The sequence below is a fragment of the Heterodontus francisci genome, chromosome 22, assembly GCF_036365525.1.
Source record: "Heterodontus francisci isolate sHetFra1 chromosome 22, sHetFra1.hap1, whole genome shotgun sequence".
NCBI lineage: Eukaryota > Metazoa > Chordata > Chondrichthyes > Heterodontiformes > Heterodontidae > Heterodontus > Heterodontus francisci.
In genome coordinates this window covers 76240632-76263936 of record NC_090392.1, presented here as the reverse complement: position 1 = coordinate 76263936, position 23305 = coordinate 76240632, and the positions used below count along the sequence as shown (strand labels likewise).

Below are 23305 nucleotides of genomic sequence, written 5' to 3'. Positions count from 1 at the left end.
TCGACGTCGTGGGTTGTGGCGGACCATTCCCGCTACCATTTTACGGGCCTCCCCACCATGATCCATGGCGTCGAGGGGCTGGTAAAATCCAGCCCATTCTGTGGAGGGCTGCAGTCATTATAAAAAGCTTGCATTTATGTCGCATCTTTCACAACTTCTGGATGTCCCAAAGCACTTTATAGCCAATGAAGTACTTTTGCAGTGTAGTCACTATGTAATGTAGGAGATGCTGCAGCGAATTTGCATATACCAAGCTCCTACAACAGCAACATAATAATGACCAGATAATTTATTTTAGTAATGTTGGTTGATGTTAGTTAAGACACAAGGAGAACTCCCCTGCTCTTCTTCAAAATTGTACCTTTTTTTCAAAAACGATATTTAACATCTACCTGAGGGGTTTAAAGTCTCATTTGAAATATGACAGTGCAGCACTCCATCAGTACTGCTTTGAAGAGTCAGCCTAGCATTGTGTGAAGTCTCTGGAGTGGGAGGCACTTGGGATCATTCTCATAATTTATCAACTGCTCTCATCACACAGGAGGAAGTATCCAGTCCCATCTGAAGAGCACCATATCCCTGGGCACTAAATGTCATGACTGACTTTAAGCAGGGTCCAAAAGATACACAAATCGTGGAAACATAGTTTGAAATGTTGATGAGTACCCAATCACTAATGAGGCAGTGGTAGACAAGAGGGAAGTCCAGCATGATTTGCATCTCCCATGAGTGATGAAAATTCACTCAACAGTAAGTATTAATTTTTCCTTTGTGCTTGTAATGAATATTAAAATTGAATAAAAATAGGTAAACTACATTAAGTATTTTATTTAAAAGTAAATTAACTGTACATGTACTTTATAAACAGAATGAAACATCGAAGGCTACTGAAATACTGATTTATTCCTCATGAGGAAAACCATAACTCAAACTTGACTTTCTCACTTGTGAATTATTAGGTTCTCCTTTCTGGAACAAACTGGATTTTCACACTATTTTTTATTATCTAACCACTAGTTACCTAACCTTAGGGAAACACCACGACTTCTATGCACTTTTATCACCTAAAAAGATTATATAAACACGTAATGATGTATGAAAGAATGAGCAACATACAAAAGGGTAATTATCTAATAGCATTTAAACACTGTTTCAGCTATTTCTTTATGTGTTCAAGACTATAGAATTTCTCTTATTTCAAAGGCTGTCAATAATCATTCTGTATGAAGGGCATTAGCAATCATGGTAAGCTTATGTCTGAGACCTTCTTTCTTCTGTTTCAGATATCTTTCCATGGCTCTGGCTTCTTCCAAAATTGTGTTAAGTTGTTGCACATGCTTGGCATTCACTGCTCTTCTTTGACTTGTATAAGAGTAGTAAGAGACATTTCATTAGACTATGAATAGTATCAATTAGTGTCATGTTTAAATTGATTGAAAACAGTACCTTAAAGTTTCTGTATATGTAGACAACAGAATATTAACTACTTCATTGACATCTGTTGAAAAACACAAGAGGTGGAGTTGACAACAGAGTTTTCTAAATACAATTTTGTACAATCTTCAATAAGTCAGTGTTTGATTATCCTAATGCTTTTGTGGAAAACTGTAACACTTTCTTTGCTTTCCAATGGATCTCCTTCTAATCAATTCACTCGTAGTTTAAACTGCTCCTTCTCAACTGAAGAGAAATTTAATGTTTTGAATTAAATTATTTTCAACTGTGTAAGGTATAAATTTGATACCCCCTCATATTTTTTAAAAATGCATTCTATCAAAGCTATTGCCTGATGCTGGTGTTTGTCTCTTACACTCTTATATTACAAATATGGCTGAAAAATGATAAATATCTTCACACAAAGTTATTTTTATATATGTATTTTAAATGTAATTTCAGTTTCACAGAAGCAAACTTCAGCAAGTTGTATATTACTGAATTTCCCTTCCTAAAGACCATCTATAACTACTAACTTCTGAATCACCATTCAGCATATTTCAAAAATATAACCAGCAAATTTCAGATTCATCTCCTATTGAACTGTCACAATGAATACAGCAGTACAAAAACTATGAATGCAGAATTGTAAAAATTCTCCCTTTAATTTTTCAACACATGCTAGCAAAACTCAATCCAACTTTGAGACACACAAATACTATGAGTAAAATAAGATATGTTTATTATTAATTTCCACTCTAAAGGAACCTGAATTAACAAAATCAAACCAGCTCAATTAAGATATTCTTTATACAAGATTTCTAAATTGATTACAGAATCCCATTCATTAAGACATGTGATTCAACTCTTAGTGCACAAGATATATATGATGCATCTATTTGTGAATTTATTCAATCACATAACTAATTCAACAGACACTGAACTATTGGACTGTAAATATGAATGTAATTTTTTGCTGACCAATTATGTAAGCTAGTTAATTTTTATAAATTAACCTCTTATCCATGATGCATGTTTCAGTAAGCTGAAAATATTTTCACAAATATTAATCCCCATGAATATCTAAGGTTACAGTTTTAGGAACACAATTTAAAATGTTTTGCTTTGATCAACAACAGCACAGATCAAATAGACTCATAATAAATTAGACCAAGATAAAAACAATTTAGCAAATCAGACGTAGGTGCACACGAACAAAAATAGCTGTTTGCATTGAAAAAGTAGTTGAGTTCAATTAAGTCAGCAGAGTATGAAATTAAACCAGCGTTCCATCACTCAGAAATGATAGATATTCATACTTCATTGTACTACACTACAAGCCCTCATAGCCATCTTTAGAACTTTCAATCTGCTATAAAAGACTTCTATTGCTATAAACAAAAATCTTGTATATTGCTGCTTTTGTAGAACCTCCTAATAGTCTGCTATTCATTTTTTAAACTGAGCTGTAACCAATTTTAAATGATGCATTTTTGTCTACAATGGATTATTTAATTATTGAATTCTTTCTAATTAGTCACAGGTTTTAAAATTGAAAACTGCTCGATATCAACCTGATATTCAGCCCTCAGGACAATTCACAGACATGACTAGTTGAGGAAGGGCTTAGTATACAGCAGGGTTGTATGAATGCAAAATACTGGGTTAACGGTAGGGTTCTTGGGCATGTGGAGGAGCAGAGAGACCTTGGGGTCTATGTGCATAGATCATTGAAAGTTGCAACTCAAGTGGATAGGGCTGTGAAGAAGGCATATGGGGTGTTAGCGTTCATTAGCAGAGGGATTGAATTTAAGAGCCGTGAGGTGATGATGCAGCTGTACAGGACCTTGGTAAGGCCTCATTTGGAGTACTGTGTGCAGTTCTGGTCGCCTCATTTTAGGAAGGATGTGGAAGCCTTGGAGAGGGTGCAGAGGAGATTTACCAGGATGTTGCCTGGAATGGAGAATAAGTCTTACGAGGAAAGGCTGAACATTCTAGGCCTCTTCTCATTAGAAAGGAGAAGGATGAGGGGTGACATGATAGAGGTTTATAAGATGATCAGGGGAATAGATAGGGTAGACAGTCAGAAACTTTTTCCCCGGGTGGAGCAAAGCGTTACAAGGGGTCATAAATTTAAGGTGAAGGGTGGGAGATATAAGGGGGATGTCAGGGGAAGGTTCTTTACCCAGAGAGTGGTCGAGGCATGGAATGCCTTGCCCGGGGAAGTTGTTGAGTCAGAAACTTTAGGGACTTTCAAAAGGCTTTTGGATAGGTATATGGATAAAGGAGAATGATGGGGTATAGATTAAATTGTCCTTGACAGAGGACAAAGGATCGGCACAACATTGTGGGCCGAAGGGCCTGTTCTGTGCTGTATGTTCTATGTTGTCCAGCATAGGGCCTGCGGGCCAACATCCGACCCACCAAAGGTTTCCATTTGGCCCGCAGGTGTACACTGTACCTAGGGCCATTCCCAGAGAGTGGGGGGCAGGGAAGGGAACCAGAGAGAGAAGTTGGGGGGGAGAAACCTGAGAGAGAGACAGAGAGAACACAGAGAGCGAGAACAACACGGGGCGGGGGGAGCAACGCAGACAGGGGGGAAAAAAAGGGAGACAGAGATCAAGATCACTCTTGACAGATGGATATCTATCCAGAATACTCTACATCACTACATCAAGTGTGCTGGCAGAGATTGACTACATATGCAAGCAAAAACAATGCCAGGTGTCACTAAATCAGTTTTCAATAGAGTGACAAGAAAGTAAGTCAATAAATTAGTCTGCTCATTTAAAGCTTCTTCACAAAAATGCACATTCGTTTATGTTTTTATTGGTAAGATAAATTTTTAATGCCTTTATCTTTCAAAATATGCTCACCGGCACCCCAGGGCCAAGCAAAATTTGTAATGTGGCCCTCTGCCCGAAAAGGTTGGACAACCCTGGTGTTGGTGTACACGGTTTGATTACTGCCATAGTACGTGGAAAGAGTGCTATCCAACAGATCAATTGAAGTGTTTGACATAAATCATTAAGTTAAAACATTCTATTCAATTTAAACATCTTGGGTGATTCAGATCTTGGAGATCATAATAAAACAGCAGCTCTGACAGTGCTATCTGAGTTGAAGACTTGAATGAAGTTTGAGAAGGCCCGGCCCATGATTCTTTGTCTTTTCTCTGACAGACAACCACGGAGCTTGGATCTACAGATTTTAGGTTAATATTTGTCAGCCTGCCCTCAGCTCACTAGTCAGTCTAAAGATGTCAGGGGTATAAGCCTAGTCAGAGGACTCTTATAGTAGCAGTCAATAGATTACATTCACATGATGGCACATGATATATCCTGTAAGTTGGAGTACAATGATAGAGCTCTTGGATAGGCACATGATATCACTGTATTTATCTAGATTTGGTTTTCACCATTTATGGTGGGCTTGTTAATGTGATTTTATAACTAGATGGCAATACATAAAAATGAAATAACCAGGTAATTTCGATTTAGCAACTGCTTCTCGTAAATATTATCAGTTGCTTCAGAATCTCATCACTAAAATAATCACACTTTAAATAGCTTCTAGACCGTAATTTGCTTGAAATCAGCAACGCTTTTTAAATTGGTAAGTGCAGGACAAAATACTTATTGAACTGCTGGAAATAATGCACTTAATATGTTATAAGCAGCACATTCATAATCAACTCCTATGGTAACAGCAAATAATTAGCAGTATTAGCCTGATATAGATGGCTATTCGTGACAAGTGTGAATGGTGTAAATTGTGAGGACTGTATTGAGCAACTAACGGTGCACTTCTGGTTTGTCAAAATGTGTGGTCTTTTGGAAATGGTCAGTGGTGTTGAACCCAAGGAAAATCTAACATAAAAACCCCAAATCAGTATAGAAGCTGTAAAATAATTTCAGAAACTGCTGTCCCAGGTCAGAAACTTTCAACTTCCACCTCTCAATCAAATAACAACTTATATTTATACAGCTCTTTTGAGGTAATAAAACGTCCCAAGGCACTTCACAGGAGTATTATAAAATGACATCAAGCCACCTAAGGAGATATTAGATCAAATAACCAAAATCTTGGTCAAAGTGGTAAGTTTTAAGGAGTGTCTTAAAGGGGGAAAGCGAGGTAGATAGGCAGAGATGTGTTGGGAGAATATTCCAGAGCTTGGGGCAACTGAAGGTGCAGCCACCAATGGTACAGCAATTAAAATTGGAGATTCTCAAAAGGCCAGAATTAGAGAAGTGCAGATATCTCAGAGGTTTGTGGAATTGGAGGAAATTACAGAGATAGGGACATGCAAGGCATGGAGGGATTCGAAAACAAGGATGAGAATTTTAAAATCAAGATTTTGCTTGATCGGGTGCCAATGTAGGTCAGCGAGCACAGGGGTGATAGATGAATAGGACTTGGTGCGAGTTAAGACATGGGCAGCAAAGTTTTGGATACCTCAAATTTACAGAGGGTAGAATGTGGGAGACTAGCTAGGACTGCATTGGAATAGTCAATTCTAGACGTAACCAAGGTATGAATAACAGTTTCAGTAACAAATCAGCTGAGATGGGGCAAAGTTGGGTGATATTATGGAGGTGAAAACAGGCGGTCTTGGTGATGGCGCGAACATGAGGTTGAGCTCATCCCGGGGTCAAATGTAACACCAAGGCTGTGAACAGACTGGCTTAATCTCAGACGGTTTCTCGGAGAGGGATGGAGTCAGTAGCTAGGGAATGGAATTTAGAGCAGGCACTGAAAACGTTGGCTTCAGTCTTCCCAATATTTAATTGGAGGAAATTTCTGCTCATCCAGTACTAGATGTAGGGTAAGCAGTCTGATAATTTAGCAACACTGGAGGAGTCAAGAAAGGTGGTGGTGAGGTGGAGCTGTGTCTCATCAGAGTACATGTGCTTTCGAATGATATCACTGAGGGGGGGGCCATGCAGATAAGAAAGAGGAGGAATAAATGAGAAATAGGAGAAATAAATGACATATCCAGCTTACCTTACTATTTCTTTTGTTGCTGAGAAAAGAGACACGCTGTCGAAGCTTTTCATCTTGCACTCATCAGGACAGACGCTAGAATGCCATTCAAAGGCAGCAGCAATTTATATTACAAGAAAAGGGTGCTGATTGGTTGGCAAGTCGACTCTGATTGGTTGAGGCGCTGCCATGGAGAATGCACGTGGGAACTATTGTCTCTCATGCTTTAAATTCAAAAATGCCTGTACATGTTCCTTTTGCCTGCAAAGAACAGGTCCCTGCGTATGAATATATGTAGCGATTGGACAGCACTTACTGAACAATCCCGAATGTGCTAAGAATTACACTAACAACCAATTTAAGATTATTAGTCGGACTTGCAATGTGGCTCACTTGGGCTTGCTAGAACTTACATATATTCATACGCAGGGACCTGTCCTCTGCAGGCGTCTTTTTTGAATTAAACAAAAGCATGGGGGACAATAGTTCCCTGGTACATTCTCCATGGCAGCACCTCGACGAGAGTTGACATGCCAACCAATCAGCATCTTTTTCTCATGCAGCATAAATTGTTGCTCCCTTTGCAATTTGACATCCTTGCATCTGTTCTGATGAGTGCAAGACAAAAAGCTTCAACAGCAGGTCTCCTTTTTCAGCAATACTCAAATTCTGTACTACAAAGCAACTATTTGTTTTGTTCTTGCATCATTATGACTAATCCAATAATGCTGTAAGCACTCTGAACAATGTAGTGCCGAAATGTGAAAGATATACTAGTGCTATGAGTTTTGAGCAAGCTTAACAAAAACTGCTCCTTACAATTGAATCACTAAATTTTAAGGATAATGTATCAGAAGAAACATTAGTTCGCCCAGTCACTTCCAAAGTTAATATAAATTTGATTTGTTTTAAAATGTTCAGTAAATGTTTACTCATGTCGCTCTATTACCTTGCAAGATTTTTTCCACTGATCCTGGATTAGAAGAGAACCCTCCTCCATCTGAAGCAGAAGCCAAGGCCACATGTCTTTTGGTTTGAACGGGTGTTTCACAATATTCATTCTGTGATGTAAAAGATGCAAAGGTACAGAATAGCATTATGCCCTTGAATTCTGCATCATCCATCAAGAACTTTCGGTCAACAATGCAAATATAGCAACATTTTCTTTGATTTGCTATATAAATGCAATTTTTTTTTAAATAGTTGCTTCGGCAGTACAGCTTGATGTGGAATCTCATCAGTTTATACAAGTGCTAGAATGTGAGTGGAATTGCCTACTAATTGTGAGAGATAATTAAAAGTAAAGTGTTTGGGAACATTTTGACACTTCAATATATATTTTTGGGTGGAGAGGGGGTATGTCTGCAAAAGGACAATGATTAGGGTTGTGTACCAAGCAATAGGTTCCCCAAAACTACATCTCTCCCACTTAAATATTTAAAATAACATGAAACCTTGTTAGTTTCTTATAATTTTCATTTGTTCACTCAAAAAATCTAGTGTAGGAAGCAAACAGCAGCTCACCTGCATGTCTGCAAGATTATATAAACAATATAGATAAAGTAAGGTAACAGCAGCAGCTCCAGCTCTTGACCTAATGCATCCATTACTTTAGCAATATTGTCAGAGCGCACTCCAATTCGTGAAAGTGAGGCATAACTGACAGAACAAGAAGTCATCTGGGCCACAAAATGAATTTGTTTCAATGTTAGGTGCAAGAATTCTTTCCATATGTTTAATGACAGGCTGCTAACATCTAGAGAATACCTTTCCTTCCTTTAGAAGTCTAACCATCTAGAATCTTTCTCTTGAACTTCATAAGCCATGCAATGTAACAACTGCATAGTCTACATTACCTCTAGCTTCAGTGGCCAGGGAATGGGAGAGTTCATTCTCCTTTTGTCAAAGCTCCATATAAGCTACATGCAGAGTATCCTAGATGGATAAACTTAGAATATCAGCTAAGCCAGTTAACAAATGAAACATAATACTACCTCATCTTCCTGGATAAGAGCCAACAAAACTGTTAGCAACTTACAGATGAACTGTCTGAAGGTCCCTTAGCTTTCAGTTCAAACACAAGCTGTTCTGACAGTCCATTTTCCTTATCAGGATCATCAGAGACAGAATCATCTAATTGGATAGTTTCCCAATGGGACGCATCAGTGTTTAAATATTCAGACTTAGTGCTTTCTTCAGGAGAGCTGTAGTTCTTTCTGACTAGATCTGATGATGTAGTAGTAAAGGAGGAGGCTTCAGACATAAACTGTCAATTACTTTATTCCAAAGTTCAGGACTGAAAAGCAATCAATTAAGTGGAACAGAATCTCTTGGCAACAAATTTAAAGACAGAGTGGTTGACTATGTTACGTGTGAATTGGATTCTTATGTTATAATTTAGGTTACTTCCCAATATCATCTATTCAAGTTTTAGGCAAAATTCTGCTTGCCATGAACCAAAACGTGCTTTTATGTGTGGCAATATCTGCAATAGTCTTACCAAAGGACCAACAATCAACTCTTCTACCACTGGTGTAGGCACATAGAACATGACTTACCATCATGTGCTCCAGATCGGACCTCAACAGCAGACAACCTCTAATCAGACCGTGTAATTCAAGCAAAAACCTACTAATTCATATTTATTAAGATGTCTAAATATATAGAAGAATCAATCTACATATAAACATAGCAAACTTTCTATTTCAATTAATTTTGCATCTAATCCAAAATAATAAATGTTCAAATCCCATGACACTTTTGAGTCTATATTGAAAAGCTTTATGTGAATCTCTCACAACTCTTAGACTGAATCCAATATGGAGACTGAACAACACAAGATACCAAAAAAAATGAAAGTGCTGCAAACACTCAGCTAATCAGCTACCAGCATCTGTTAAGAGTAGCAAAGTTAACGTTTCAGGCACTGGCCTTCTTTATAACAATGGAATACCCACCTTGTTACATAGTTCTCTATTTTTAAGTCCAAACAGGTAAAAAGGAATATAAAATGGTATCTTTCACAATTACAAAAAACTGTTCCACTTGGAAAAATCAGAGACAAAGCAAAAATTACTTCAAACAATATTTAGTCAAACATAATTTGGCCCAACTGGATTTGGCTTCAAATATTATTCCCTATAGTATTAATCACCGGGGAAAAATGTTTCCTGTGGTCTCAAACTAGATAAATATATATTCCCCTCACACACAAACACACCAGCAAATCTCCATCAGAAAACTGTAACAAAAATGCATTAAATTGGGCCTTGCTATAAAATCACAAAGAAAATATGAGAATTCCTTATGAATTGAACTGGATGAGTCCTAGAATTTGTCACACCAAAAACGCAGGAAGAAGCTACTGAAGTACATATTACACCTAGATCTTTTAGAAAGCATTATCCCACGTTCAAAAGACTACTTCTTAGTACTGATGGATAAACAGTGTAACCGATAGTAGGTATCAAAGAAGATAATATTGAGAAACAGTACTCACTGATGAAGTGCCTATGACAAAGTAGGCAGTTCCAGATTCTATTATAATGTGCTGACAGGACCAACTGTTGGGTTTGGATGATTCTGGAGCAGTCAGATACCATAGGAGGTCAGTTTTAAAGTTGATGCCACCATTTAATCTGGTTTGCCAGACCTAAATTTCTCTGCATTGCTACAGGGCCATCTGGTAGTGGTCAACACTCTTGATTAACCAATGGCAAGAACTGAGATCCATTGGGCATGGGTTCACATTATGTTCATGATGAGATATTAGATTTTTTTTTTTTAGATTAGAGATACAGCACTGAAACAGGCCCTTCGGCCCACCGAGTCTGTGCCGAACATCAACCCCCCATTTATACTAATCCTACACTAATCCCATATTCCTACCAAACATCCCCAAATGTCCCTATATTTCCCTACCACCTACCTACACTAGTGACAATTTATAATGGCCAATTTACCTATCAACCTGCAAGTCTTTTGGCTTGTGGGAGGAAACCGGAGCACCCGGAGAAAACCCACGCAGACACAGGGAGAACTTGCAAACTCCACACAGGCAGTACCCGGAATCGAACCCGGGTCCCTGGAGCTGTGAGGCTGCGGTGCTAACCACTGCGCCACTGTGCCGCCCATTGAAGTATGAAGTATATTTAAAACAGCTATCCATGATGGAAAACACTCACTGTTAACATCACTGTCAGTCTATTGACAACAAAATCTAAACTCAAAGAAATTAGAAATAAATCAGCAAAATAACAATGTGAAAAGAACTGATAATGGCCACTTTGCAACATCACGATCAAAAATCTCAAAGTGGCACTGTTCGTGTGATTCTCTCCAGTAGTTTTTTGGATTTACTCCTTGTAATAAGCAGAGCATGCCTGTGATGAAGTGGAACATTGCAATGATGCAGTTGATTATCTCAGGTAAATCCTTGCAAAAACATAGAAGTATTGGTTCTCAACAACATTTTATGGATGAATTACATATAAAAGTGAAAATACTATACAAATTAAGTTGAATGATGGAGCTGCACAGTATCTAGTGAAAATGATCAATTACCACAAAGGTGAATGAACTGTAAAGAGTTGAACTATGACTTTCCATTGTATCAATTACCTATACTGCCTGACTGGAAATGTATATTTAATAGACTATTTATAGCTAAAGCAAAAACCATTTGAGTAGATTTTTGGCTTTACCGCATGTGTGTAAAGTATTGGTTAGCAACAGCGCAGAGGGGAACATCAGGCCAGGAGGATTGCTTGCTTATAACAGAGCCTGCTGATATGGTTTCCATTTAAATTAATGGAACAGAAATCAGACAAGCAACCCTCCCCACTAAATACTTCATGCCCAGACATTAGAGGCAAAAATCTAGCCTTTTAAGTGTAAGTTGCATGGTATTGCCATACCTCCATCTCTTTTCTACGCTTTATCCCCTTTGTCTCAACAATTTTGTTTGGAACAGCTGACATCTGACTCTAAACACATGAAGAAAAATGATATTAATTACCATTCCAGTAGTAAAAGCAATATCTGATATTTGCATTTTAAATGCTTAGAATCGAACATTCTCAATGCAAATTATAGAGCAATTGCATATTTTACAATGGAGAAAATTGTAATTTTCCTTTGACCTGCTGTCGGGTTTCATACAGTATATAGTGCTAGAGGACAGGATGTCCACGCTCACACCAACAAAAGAACTATCTGTGCTTAAACCTTATAGAAAATATTGTAAGTTTGTCAAATGATAATGCTCTTTTAAGAAGTATCTAACCAATGACCCTTAGCAAGTCATTAGATCACCCCAAATGAATAAATAATAGGTCTTCTTCTTCTTTGGCCTCCTTGTCTCGAGAGACAATGGGTAAGCGCCTGCAGGTGGTCAGTGGTTTGTGAAGCAGTGCCTGGAGTGGCTATAAAGGCCAATTCTAGAGTGACAGACTCTTCCACAGGTGCTGCAGATAAAATTGGCTGTCGGGGCTGTTATACAGTTGGCTCTCCCCTTGCGCTTCTGTCTTTTTTCCTGCCAACTGCTAAGTCTCTTTGACTCGCCACACTTTAGCCCCGCCTTTATGGCTGCCCGCCAGTATACTTAAAACAAAATAATGTGGTATCTTCAAGGTATTATTGGAATTGAAGTTGTGAGCAAAACTTAATTTTATTATTGATTGTAAACCTTCAAAGTTTTGTCTTCAACCAACATCCAGACTTACTTCCAGCAGAACTTGCTGAATTCTAATCAGGAGTGGGAAATCTTGCTGACGTTTTTGTCCATTTCGTCAAGCTGGGATAATGAAGCTAATGTCAACATCCTATGATTATCCCAGGTAAACCCGGTATATTTAGCACTCATTAGGAATTAAAAATGGAATATTCATGATGTGAATAGCTCAGTTACACAGTAAATTGTGCTTTTACAGTTTGTATACACTTCGGTTCATATGGAGCCTTGATGCCACACGGGTTCCATCTTTGAAGACCTGGACTCCTGGGAAGCTTGTCAAATGGTAAAAGTTCTGCATTCTCTTCAAATTAATGTCTACTTTCTATTGTAAAATTGGCAACGGTGCCTCCCCTGGCATCAGATTTTTTCTTTACAGAAACAAACCATAAACTGGCTTATCTGGCTGTCGTTTGGGAAAATTCAGTGGCACAGTAGCACAGAAAACTGCTCTCTTGTAATCTTAACAGATTTTAAAATAGCCAACAGTCATTGAAATTGTCCATAAGTCATTCCACAGCAGATGATGTATTTGTCATTGTCTCTGTAATTAAGCAGGTGCAACAAAGACACATCCCTTCTCGATCAGGAAGGAGTTGCATCGTCTGTATATAGGAGTCCTTGGGTTTTGACAGTTTTTTTAAATTTGTTCTTGGGATGTGGGCAACATTTGCAAGGTACTATGAACTACCCATTCCTAGATTCAAACTGTTGACCACATTATGACCATACCACCTGATGTTTCATTGAACCTGAAGATGTGCCCCTGATATTTCTCATCCAATTGATTCAACTTTTATAGTAAAAGCCAAAAATATACTGCTAACTTTGTTATCTGCATGCTATTTATTATTCTAAAACAATTGCCTGTTCTGCACGCAAGTCTGACCAAGGTTAATGGTTTTTCAAAAAGGCAGAACAAAACAAGGGGATAATCGATGCAAGATGTTCAATGCAGAAATTTAATAAATGCTGCCAATTAAAAATAAACTGGATTTTATCCGAAGCCACTAATGTCTGTTGAGCAGTAATGCACCCAGTTTATTTTGGCAAAGTACCCAGAGATTGGCCAGAAGTCGTAAAGTTCAACATTGGATTTTAATTTAACATTCAATTTTTATTTAACTGATGAATGCTTAAAGTACTACCTTCATACTTCTGCAAATCAGGCATGCAGTGTGGACCTGAAACACCTGCCTGAAAGAGTGGTAGAGGCAGAAATCCTCATTTAAAAAGTATTTTGATATGCATGAAGTACTGTAACCTACAAGGCTACGGGTCAAGAGCTGGAAAGTGGGATTAGGCTGGATGGCGACTTGGCAGCCGGCATGGGCAGGATAGGCCAAATGGCCTTTTTCCATACTGTAAAATTTCTGTGATGCCAGACTTTACAGCTCACATAAGGGCAGTCAGTCTGAGGTTCTTTCAGCAGTATGAAGCTTCACATAACTGGAGCTTAAATGGCTGAAATAAAAATAAAAGTCTGTTTCTCTCACTACTGGCTAAGGATATGGATTGGAGAAATTTTTTTCCAAATCATCATCAGCAGCAGCAAACAGAACTGTCAACGATTGGCAATTCCATAGCATCTTCAAAGAGAAAGATACCTCAAGGCGCTTCACAGAGGCATAAATAAAATGGATGGTGGACCAAAAAAGTGGTAATTGGAGGGGTAACCAAAAGCTCAGAGATGGCCTTTGAGGAAGAGGGTATTAAAGGTGAAGTTGTTAAGGGGGTTCAAGCACCTGGCGCTTAGGTAGCTGACAGCACAACCACCAAATGATGCTGCAAAGCTCAGGGGGAGGCACAAGAGATGGGAGTTCTTGGTTCAGAATTCTGACAAAAGGCCATTAACCTGAACCATTAGCTATTCATCTCGCCACAGATGCAGCCACAGCTGCTGAGTATTTCCTGTTTTAATTTTAGAGTGCACGGTGTGGTTGATGGCTGCAAGAGATTACAGAGATAGTGACACATGAAGCCATGGAAGGATTTAAACACAAAGATGAACGTTTAAAACTTTGAGGTACTGAAGGATCAGGAGTCAAAATGGATCAAGATGCAACCAAACCCATGGCGACCCTAACCCCCATCCAGTCCTCTCGCCCAGTTTTCGAGTCAACAAAAGGTTGTAACCGTCATACCTACCATCCCAAGGACTGTAAAGCTCGACATACATTTGCGTCAACTTTTTTTTTCAGTTTGCACAGAGACCCATTAGAAATAAAAGAGGGAGCTCACAACACTCCTAATGCAGCTCGCCTCCGGGTTGAGAAAACCTCTTACAGTTGGTCCGAGACGATGGCGCCAAAAGCCGCCGCTCAAGCTCAGAAGCGCGCATGCGCTCTCCCTTCTCGCGCCCGAATTCAAATCTTAACCGCCGCCGCCGCCGCGCAAGGGCAGGGGAACACGCATGCGTGGCGGTAAAACCCGCCCGGGCTCCACACCTGCTTCAGGAGTCGCTGTCGTGATGGTGGAATGGCGTTGAGGGGTATTGATGTGTAGATTCATCTGAATGTTTTTTTTTTAGATAATATTTCGCAATGTTTCCACATCTTATATAATCTCATTCACTTGAAGTGCTGGTGTGGGACACTTTCCATATCTGATATAATATTTTTCATTCACTTTAAGTATTCGTATTGTACACTTTCTTTTGCTGATGTTTCCGAGTCATTTCAGGTGTTGTGGTAGATTGTCTATTTCTGATCTTTCCGATTCATGTCTAGTGTTTGCGTGGTACACTTCTGCATCTGATGCTTCCAATTGATAAGTATGTACCTGTCAGGCAGGGAGGAAGTTGTCGAGCGAGGGAGCCGTGGTTTACTCAAGAAGTTGAAGCGCTTGTCAAGAGGAAGAGGGCGGCTTATGTTAGGATTGTGAGAAACGTAGCCCACTTAATAATAATTTACACCAAGTCAAACTCTGAAGAAGTAAGTTTATTTAACGTTCTTGCAAGATCGGGTGTCCTACAAGCAGGCACACCGATCAACATAATAATAAAAGCAAAATACTGCGGATGCTGGAAATCTGAAACAAAAACAAGAAATGCTGGATTCACTCAGCAGGTCTGGCAGCATCTGTGGAAAGAGAAGCAGAGTTAACGTTTTGGGTCACTGACCCGAAACGTTAACTCTGCTTCTCTTTCCACCGATCAACATATTCAGTTCATGTTTATACAATACAAATCCATTTGTCCACACCTTTATTTTACATTATTGGTTATAACGTATTATGACACTAACCTATCCTATGGTTGCTACAGTCTCCTCCTCTGTTTACTTCTCCCCCTACTCTAACTTTCTAGCCCCTAACTCTTGTTTTTGTTTTACCTTATTTGGCTCTCCATTGTGTGTTTTAACTTGCAGCTGTCAGCCTTTATCTTAGTGGGGCAGTTTCTTATTCACTACATCCTTTGTTCTAACTCTTGCTGTTTCTCTTTTATCTGCCTAAGCACAATTTTTAAGTGATGTACTGTCCCAAGGTCTGTACTTACATGCCCTTATCAGTTCTCTTTTTCAGTGATGTACTGTCTTAAGGTCTCTACTTACATACCCTTATCAGTTCTCTTTTTCAGTGATTTCATTATGTTGTGTACAAATGACTTCTTGGTAACTTTCCACAAGCTGTAGAAACAACATTTCAGTATTTCTTATTCTCACAATTCCCCCTTTTCTTTTACTTAATCCTAGTTGTTTTCTACATACTGCGGAGGGTTCTCATATGTCCTCTCAAATCCTTTGAGCATTATTTCAGCCGCCTTTTCAATGTCTGTATTTCCGTTGATACTATCCACTTTGTCATTACCTAATAGGTACATACTCTCTTCCTGGCCTCTTTGTATTGACATCTGCTTCGTCAAAGCTGTCTCAATCAATCGCTGTGTCAGCCCTCTTACACAAGGAATAATACAACACCCGATGGCTATTAGTATTCCGACAACCATGATCAGGGAGGTAAAAACCGAGATTATCATGCCTTTCCATTTTCCAAACCAGGATTCAAGCCACCCCGTCAGGGAAGTGTCTGCTCCTGAATTTTCGGCCGTCTCCTCTGCTAAAGTTGTTAACCCTTGCAGTGCTCGGGTGATTGAACCATCGGGTGCTGTGTTATTTGGGATAAATGTGCAACATTTCCCTCCTAACATTATATACACACCTCCTTTTTCTGCTAAGATCATATCTAGAGCCAGTCGATTTTCCCAAGCCATTCTACTAGTGGCATCTAATTGTTCAGCTATACCTTTTACCGCATCTCTAGTATAATTTATAAATCTTTGTTGGTTGTAATAAATATAATTTATCCAATCTACATTTTTGTTAATAGTGACCCACCAAAACAAAGATTCGAAACCGGCGGTTATTTGGTTTCGGGCCTTGAATTCATCAGGTACCCCTCTTGGGACCCCTATGAAATCCATGTATACCTGGTCGTCAAAAGAGTTCGCTATCGCTTCCCTTTTACCCCTTTCCCTCGTTATTATCTTTTGTTTCTCAAATGCCAAGGTGAATGGTATTGCCAATTGAACAATTGCGCACGTCCCCTTCCACTGGGAGGGTAGGGTCTGTCTCAGGATTTTTCCTCCGCAATACCACCATAAATCCGCTCTGGGGACATTCAATGATGAGTAGTTCCCTCCCCTGACTCTTCCAGTTACGTCCTCAGTCTCTATGCATGACTTCAACTCTCCCATATTTCTGGTTAGCTCCGCACCGTGTCGACGTACGCATGATGTGTGATTCACACTGGTGGCTAAAAATGAAGGGGGAGTCCTTGAATCTTTTTTCTCTAGGGGAGGGAACATTATTGACAAGGATATGCAAGTTTGAATACCCCAAGCCGTCTTATCCTGATATAGGGCTAACATGCATTCCATGCCCTTTCGGTCACGCTCCCACCCCAGCGGGAAAGGTACTACTTGAGCTATCGGTCTACCAGATGCACAAGCATAGCAATTGTTTTTGTTCAAACTTTTTACAGTATATTTTATCCATTCTACCCAGGCATTTGTGTCCCCGTAACCGGTTTCTATCTCAATTGTCTTTCTCAAGTCTTTTACCTCTATTATTTTTACTATGTTAGGATCGTTATGAGAGGTCCCTTTTAGTTTGTTAGATGGTTTACCAGTCTTATCTATTGTTACCTGAAAACAACATTTTAATTCACCTTTCTTTTTCCCTTCTCTAACTGTTACTCCAAACACCTTGTTGTCTAATTGGAAGTGGGTAGTTTTGATTTGTCGTTCTTCTGTCCTGGCTACTTTTGAAAAGAAAGAGAGAAGGCACACAATATTACAGACAGTATTTCTGCGCTCGCGCCGCTATATTAAGAAAAAAGTTCGTTACTCAAAGTCTTTTTAGCTTTATTTTCAATGGTTCTTCTGTTAATTCGCTTGTCCAAGTTCCTTCCTCGGCCGGGGGTTGTACCGGCCCCTTGATTCTTGTGTAGTGGGTCCAACCTCTTTCTGCCGTTCTTATGGCTGTTTCAGTGGTTAGGAGAGTCTGGTATGGTCTTTCCCAGTTCAGTTGTAGTTTAGTCTCTTTCCATGATTTCACCAGAACCCAATCTCCTGGTTGGATCTTGTGCACTGCAAATTCGAGAGGTGGTGTCTGTGCTAACAGGCCTTGCTTCCTGAGGAATGACAATGAGGAAGACAACGCCAGTATATAGTTCTTTCGAAACGAATCTTTAGTTCTTTAGTTTCTAAGGTTGGCATCTTGCCCCTGGTTCCCATATAGGGTAATCCGAATAGCATTTCATAGGGGGACAGTCCCACATCTTTTCTAGGGGCTGTCCGAATTCTGAGTATCGCTATAGGTAAACATTTTGTCCAGGGTAACCTTGTTTCAAGTATCAGTTTGGACAGGTGTTTCTTTAAGGTCTGATTCATTCTTTCCACCCGCCCTGAAGAGGGAGGGTGCCAAGGGGTATGGAAGTCCCATTGGATTCCCAATCCCCTAACTATTTCTTGTAATAGCTTCGAGGTAAAATGACTTCCTTGGTCTGAAGTGCTGTGGCTGCCACAGCTTGCACACACTCTGGCCATCCCTTTTAGCTATTTCATTGTGGTTTCTGCCACTTAAAATCAAAGCTCAGCAAAGCTACTATTCCTAACTTGGCTATATTTCCCATTAAGCATTGTGCCATGCCTGTCTGCTCACTTCCACATTCCCCCCTTTTATCATTCTATGATAACCTTCTCTCTCTACTGATTAACTTATATATGATTATTTATATTCACTAGGATTATGTGGATCTATTTACTCAAATAACATTTAAACAGTATAATATAAAAGCAAATATAAAAAAAACTCAGCAACTGCTGAATCAGAAGGGTAGGCTGAGCCACCCTCTAACAAGGGGGTGTGTATTAGCCTGGTCGGTATGTTTTTCAGTCTAACTTTTCCCTAGGATTGTCATGTCTGGGTGATAAGAAGAGTGCTGTTGAAATACAATGTCTCTCTCTCTCTCTCGCTGTACCAGCTGCAAGGCCAAGCTGCCTCTGCAGCCCTGAAGCTATGAAGTCATTTCTGATAAGCTGTCCCTCCTTACAGCACTGAAGCTAGCTTGTTAGCAATACATGATTGATTAATTGTTTTATCTTAAATGTTCCCATGTAATTCTGTTCTTAAAAATTCTAAAATCTTAATTCTGTTCTCACAGTCCCCCCTTTGATTCTTCAAAACATTTTAAAAAATCAATCCCTTGATCCCACCTAGGTGCCTTTAATGGTCTCTATTTGTCTAGAAACAGCCTTCAACACCCAGAGGGGTCACACTCAATACGTCGCCTGCTTGTGCCATAAGAGGGGCCTGCGGTAATTCTGTAAAGGCATAAGTTTTGCAGGGGCTTCAACTACTTGTTTACAACAATGCCTTTTACTATCAGATTTCTAAGGTCTTTCATCTGGCCCCTATGGCCGATATTATTGTTCTGCCACTGCGGGTCTTGATTAGGGTATTTTTGTTCAGCTGGTTCGTTTCCCCCTACCCCAGGAGGGTTTTCTCTTTCCCAAATTTTCAGGGGTCTTCTACGAGGACTTTCATTTCCTTTTTAAACACTCTTACCTCTCCTGACGTTAATGGTGCACTAACAAATCCAATTTAATTATTTCCTATTGGTACCTCTCTCAAGGGCATCATTGTCTTAGGAGACTCTCTGTCTCTATTGTCGTCGTTATCGTTGGGTTTAGGGGTGGTCCTTCTTGCTGTCCTTGGATCATATTTGGGTCTTTTTCTCCTTGGTTTTTGACTCTAAATCCCAATACTCCAACATCCGTCCCAATGGACTTTCTGGAGGGATGTTGCCGGCAGACTTTCCTTGTCTCCCATCGTCTTCCTTTTTAGACGATTTATTTCCCATGGTTAACTGAAGGGTCTTGTACCCTACGGTATTCACCTCCTAGCTGAAGGGTCTTATACCTTACGGTATTCACCTCCTAACTGAAGGGTCTTATACCCGGCAGTATTCACCTCCTAGCTGAAGGGTCTTATACTGCCCCACAGTATTCACCTCCTAACTGAAGGGTCTTGTACCCTACGGTACTCACCTCCTAGCTGAAGGGTCTTATACTGCAGTACTTAGAAGGTCTTATCCTACAGTTAACCAGTATTCACCTCCTAACTGAAGGGTCTTATACCTTACGGTATTCACCTCCTAGCTGAAGGGTCTTATACTGCCCCACAGTACTCACCTCCTAGCTGAAGGGTCTTATACTGCCCCACAGTATTCACCTCCTAACTGAAGGGTCTTATACCATACAGTACTCACCTCCTAGCTGAATGGTCTTATACTGCAGGACTGTAAAATTCACTCCTCAAGGACTTTTGGTACTTAGAAGGTCTTATCCTACAGTTAACCATAAGTCACCAAGATAATACTTAAAAGTCGTTTTTCTTACCTTGGTCCGTGCACGGAGTTGCCTGACTTCACATGTGTACCTGCCGCACTAAATACTCGTTCAGAGTGACTTCCCTAGGATCGTTTTCAGTCAATTACTCGGGTCCGCTACCAACGAGAGAAACGAGACCGTTTTTAAATTAACGGGACGCGTCTTCTCGTCTGTCGTCGGCCGCGGTCCCGGCAATGATGAAGAGATCCCGGACGAGCCCCCAATTGTGAGAAACGTAGCCCACTTAATAATAATTTACACCAAGTCAAACTCTGAAGAAGTAAGTTTATTTAACGTTCTTGCAAGATCGGGTGTCCTACAAGCAGGCACACCGATCAACATATTCAGTTCATGTTTATACAATACAAATCCATTTGTCCACGCCTTTATTTTACATTATTGGTTATAACGTATTATGACACTAACCTATCCTATGGTTGCTACAGTCTCCTCCTCTGTTTATTTCTCCCCCTACTCTAACTTTCTAGCCCCTAACTCTTGTTTTGTTTTACCTTATTTGGCTCTCCATTGTGTGTTTTAACTTGCAGCTGTCAGCCTTTATCTTAGTGGGGCAGTTTCTCATTCACTACATCCTTTGTTCTAACTCTTGCTGTTTCTCTTTTATCTGCCTAAGCACAATTTTTGAGTGATGTACTGTCCCAAGGTCTGTACTTACATACCCTTATCAGTTCTCTTTTTCAGTGATGTACTGTCTTAAGGTCTCTACTTACATACCCTTATCAGTTCTCTTTTTCAGTGATGTACTGTCTTAAGGTCTCTACTTACATACCCTTATCAGTTCTCTTTTTTAGTGATTTCATTATGTTGTGTACAAATGACTTCTTGGTAACTTTCCACAAGCTGTAGAAACAACATTTCAGTATTTCTTATTCTCACAGGATGAGACGTGAAGGCTCAGTTAGGGCGCTTGAGAGTTACAAGCTAGCCAGGAAGGATCTAAAGGGAGGGCTAAGAAGAGCAAGGAGAGGACACGAGAAGTCATTGGCGGATAGGATCAAAGAAAACCCTAAGGCTTTCTATAGGTATATCAGGAATAAAAGAATGATAAGAGTTAGAACAGGGCCAATCAAGGATAGTAGTGGGAAGTTGTGTGCGGAATCAGAGGAGATAGGGGAAGCGTTAAATGAATATTTTTCGTCAGTATTTACAGTAGAGAAAGAAAATGTTGCCGAGGAGATTACTGAGATACAGCCTACTAGGCTAGATGGGATTGAGATTCACAAGGAGGAGGTGTTAGCAATTTTGGAAAGAGTGAAAATAGATAAGTCCCCTGGGCCAGATGGGATTTATCCTAGGATTCTCTGGGAAGCCAGGGAGGAGATTGCAGAGCCGTTGTTGTTGATCTTTATGTCGTCATTGTCGACAGGAGTAGTGCCGGAGGACAGCAAATATTGTCCCCTTGTTCAAGAAGGGGAGTAGAGACAGCCCTGGTAATTATAGACCTGTGAGCCTTACTTCGGTTTGGGTAAAATGTTGGAAAAGGTTATAAGAGATAGGATTTATAATCATCTTGCAAAGAATAAGTTCATTTGCGATAGTCAGCACGGTTTTGTGAAAGGTAGGTCGTGCCTCACAAACCTTATTGAGTTTTTCGAGAAGGTGACCAAACAGGTGGATGAGGGTAAAGCCGTGGATGTGGTGTATATGGATTTCAGTTAGGCGTTTGATAAGGTTCCCCACGGTAGGCTATTGCAGAAAATACGGAAGTATGGGGTTGAAGGTGATTTAGAGCTTTGGATCAGAAATTGGCTAGCTGAAAGAAGACAGAGGGTGGTGGTTGATGGCAAATGTTCATCCTGGAGTTTAGGTACTAGTGGTGTACCGCAAGGTTCTGTTTTGGGGCCACTGCTGTTTGTCATTTTTATAAATGACCTGGATGAGGGTGTAGAAGGGTGGGTTAGTAAATTTGCGGATGACACGAAGGTCGGTGGAGTTGTGGATAGTGTCGAAGGGTGTTGTAGGGTACAGAGGGACATAGATAGGCTGCAGAGCTGGGCTGAGAGATGGCAAATGGAGTTTAATGCGGAGAAGTGTGAGGTGATTCACTTTGGAAGGAGTAACAGCAATGCAGAGTACTGGGCTAATGGGAAGATTCTTGGTAGTGTAGATGAGCAGAGAGATCTTGGTGTCCAGGTACATAAATCCCTGAAAGTTGCTACCCAGGTTAATAGGGCTGTTAAGAAGGCATATGGTGTGTTAGCTTTTATTAGTAGGGGGATCGAGTTTCGGAGCCACGATGTCATGATGCAGCTGTACAAAACTCTGGTGAGGCCGCACCTTGAGTATTGCGTGCAGTTCTGGTCACCGCATTATAGGAAGGATGTGGAAGCTTTGGAAAGGGTGCAGAGGAGATTTACTAGGATGTTGCCTGGTATGGAAGGAAGGTCTTACGAGGAAAGGCTGAGGGACTTGGGGTTGTTTTTGTTAGAGAGAAGGAGGAGGAGAGGTGACTTAATAGAGACATACAAGATAATCAGAGGGTTAGATAGGGTGGATAGTGAGAGTCTTTTTCCTCGGATGATGATGGCAAACACGAGGGGACATAGCTTTAAGTTGAGGGGTGAAAGATATAGGACAGATGTCAGAGGTAGTTTCTTTACGCAGAGAGTAGTAGGGGCGTGGAACGCCCTGCCTGCAACAGTAGTAGACTCGCCAACTTTAAGGGCATTTAAGTGGTCATTGGATAGACATATGGATGAAAATGGAATAGTGTAGGTCAGATGGTCGGCGCAACATCGAGGGCCGAAGGGCCTGTACTGCGCTGTAATGTTCTAATTCAGCTCAAGTGTTGGTGTTGTACACTTTCTATCTCTGATCCTTCCGATTCGCTTCAAGTGTTGGTGTGGTACACTTTTTTATGTCTTACATAATGTGTCTGATTTACTTAATGTGTTGATAGGGTATTCTTTCTATATTTTATATAATCTTGCTGATCCACTTGGTCGTGTTTGTGGGGTACGCTTTCTAAACTGATATAATCTTTCTTTGGGGATCCTGCCATCTTCCATGCGGCTCACATGGCCAAGCCATCTCAAGCGCCGCTGACTCGGTAGTGTGTATAAGCTGGGGATGTTGGCCGCCTCGAGGACTTTTGTGTTGGAGATACGGTCCTGCCACCTGATGCCAAGTATTCTCCAGAGGCAGCGAAGATGGAATGAATTGAGACGTCGCTCTTGGCTGACATATGTTGTCCAGGCCTCGCTGTCATAGAGCCAGGTACTGAGGACACAGGCTTGATACGCTCG

The 23305-nt window shown here is 40.3% G+C and overlaps 2 protein-coding genes across 4 annotated transcripts in view; one reads left to right on the top strand and one right to left on the bottom strand.

Moving 5' to 3' along the window:
• Positions 1-825: 825 nt before the first annotated feature.
• On the bottom strand, positions 826-14473 carry LOC137381643 (testis-expressed protein 12-like). 3 transcript variants are annotated; one of them, XM_068054347.1, is made up of 5 exons: positions 14293-14473; positions 11334-11402; positions 7367-7478; positions 1447-1498; positions 826-1362 (listed from the first exon to the last, which is right to left on the bottom strand). In XM_068054347.1, the coding sequence occupies exons 2-5, from the start codon at positions 11394-11396 to the stop codon at positions 1215-1217; spliced, it is 375 nt and encodes a 124-aa protein (XP_067910448.1). In that variant the 5' UTR covers positions 11397-11402; positions 14293-14473; the 3' UTR covers positions 826-1214. The 3 variants fall into 3 exon arrangements, with proteins under 3 accessions (XP_067910448.1, XP_067910446.1, XP_067910449.1); XM_068054345.1 differs by having other exon boundaries at positions 14297-14473; XM_068054348.1 differs by lacking the exon at positions 11334-11402 and having other exon boundaries at positions 14297-14473.
• Positions 14474-14549: 76 nt separating this feature from the next.
• The window catches only part of LOC137381457 (carotenoid-cleaving dioxygenase, mitochondrial-like), a 64744-nt gene continuing 55988 nt past the window's right edge, over positions 14550-23305 (top strand). Inside the window, exon 1 of the mRNA XM_068054077.1 lies at positions 14550-14639. Coding sequence (XP_067910178.1) covers positions 14627-14639 — 13 coding nt within the window. The 5' untranslated portion in view covers positions 14550-14626. The remainder of the gene's footprint in view (positions 14640-23305) is intronic.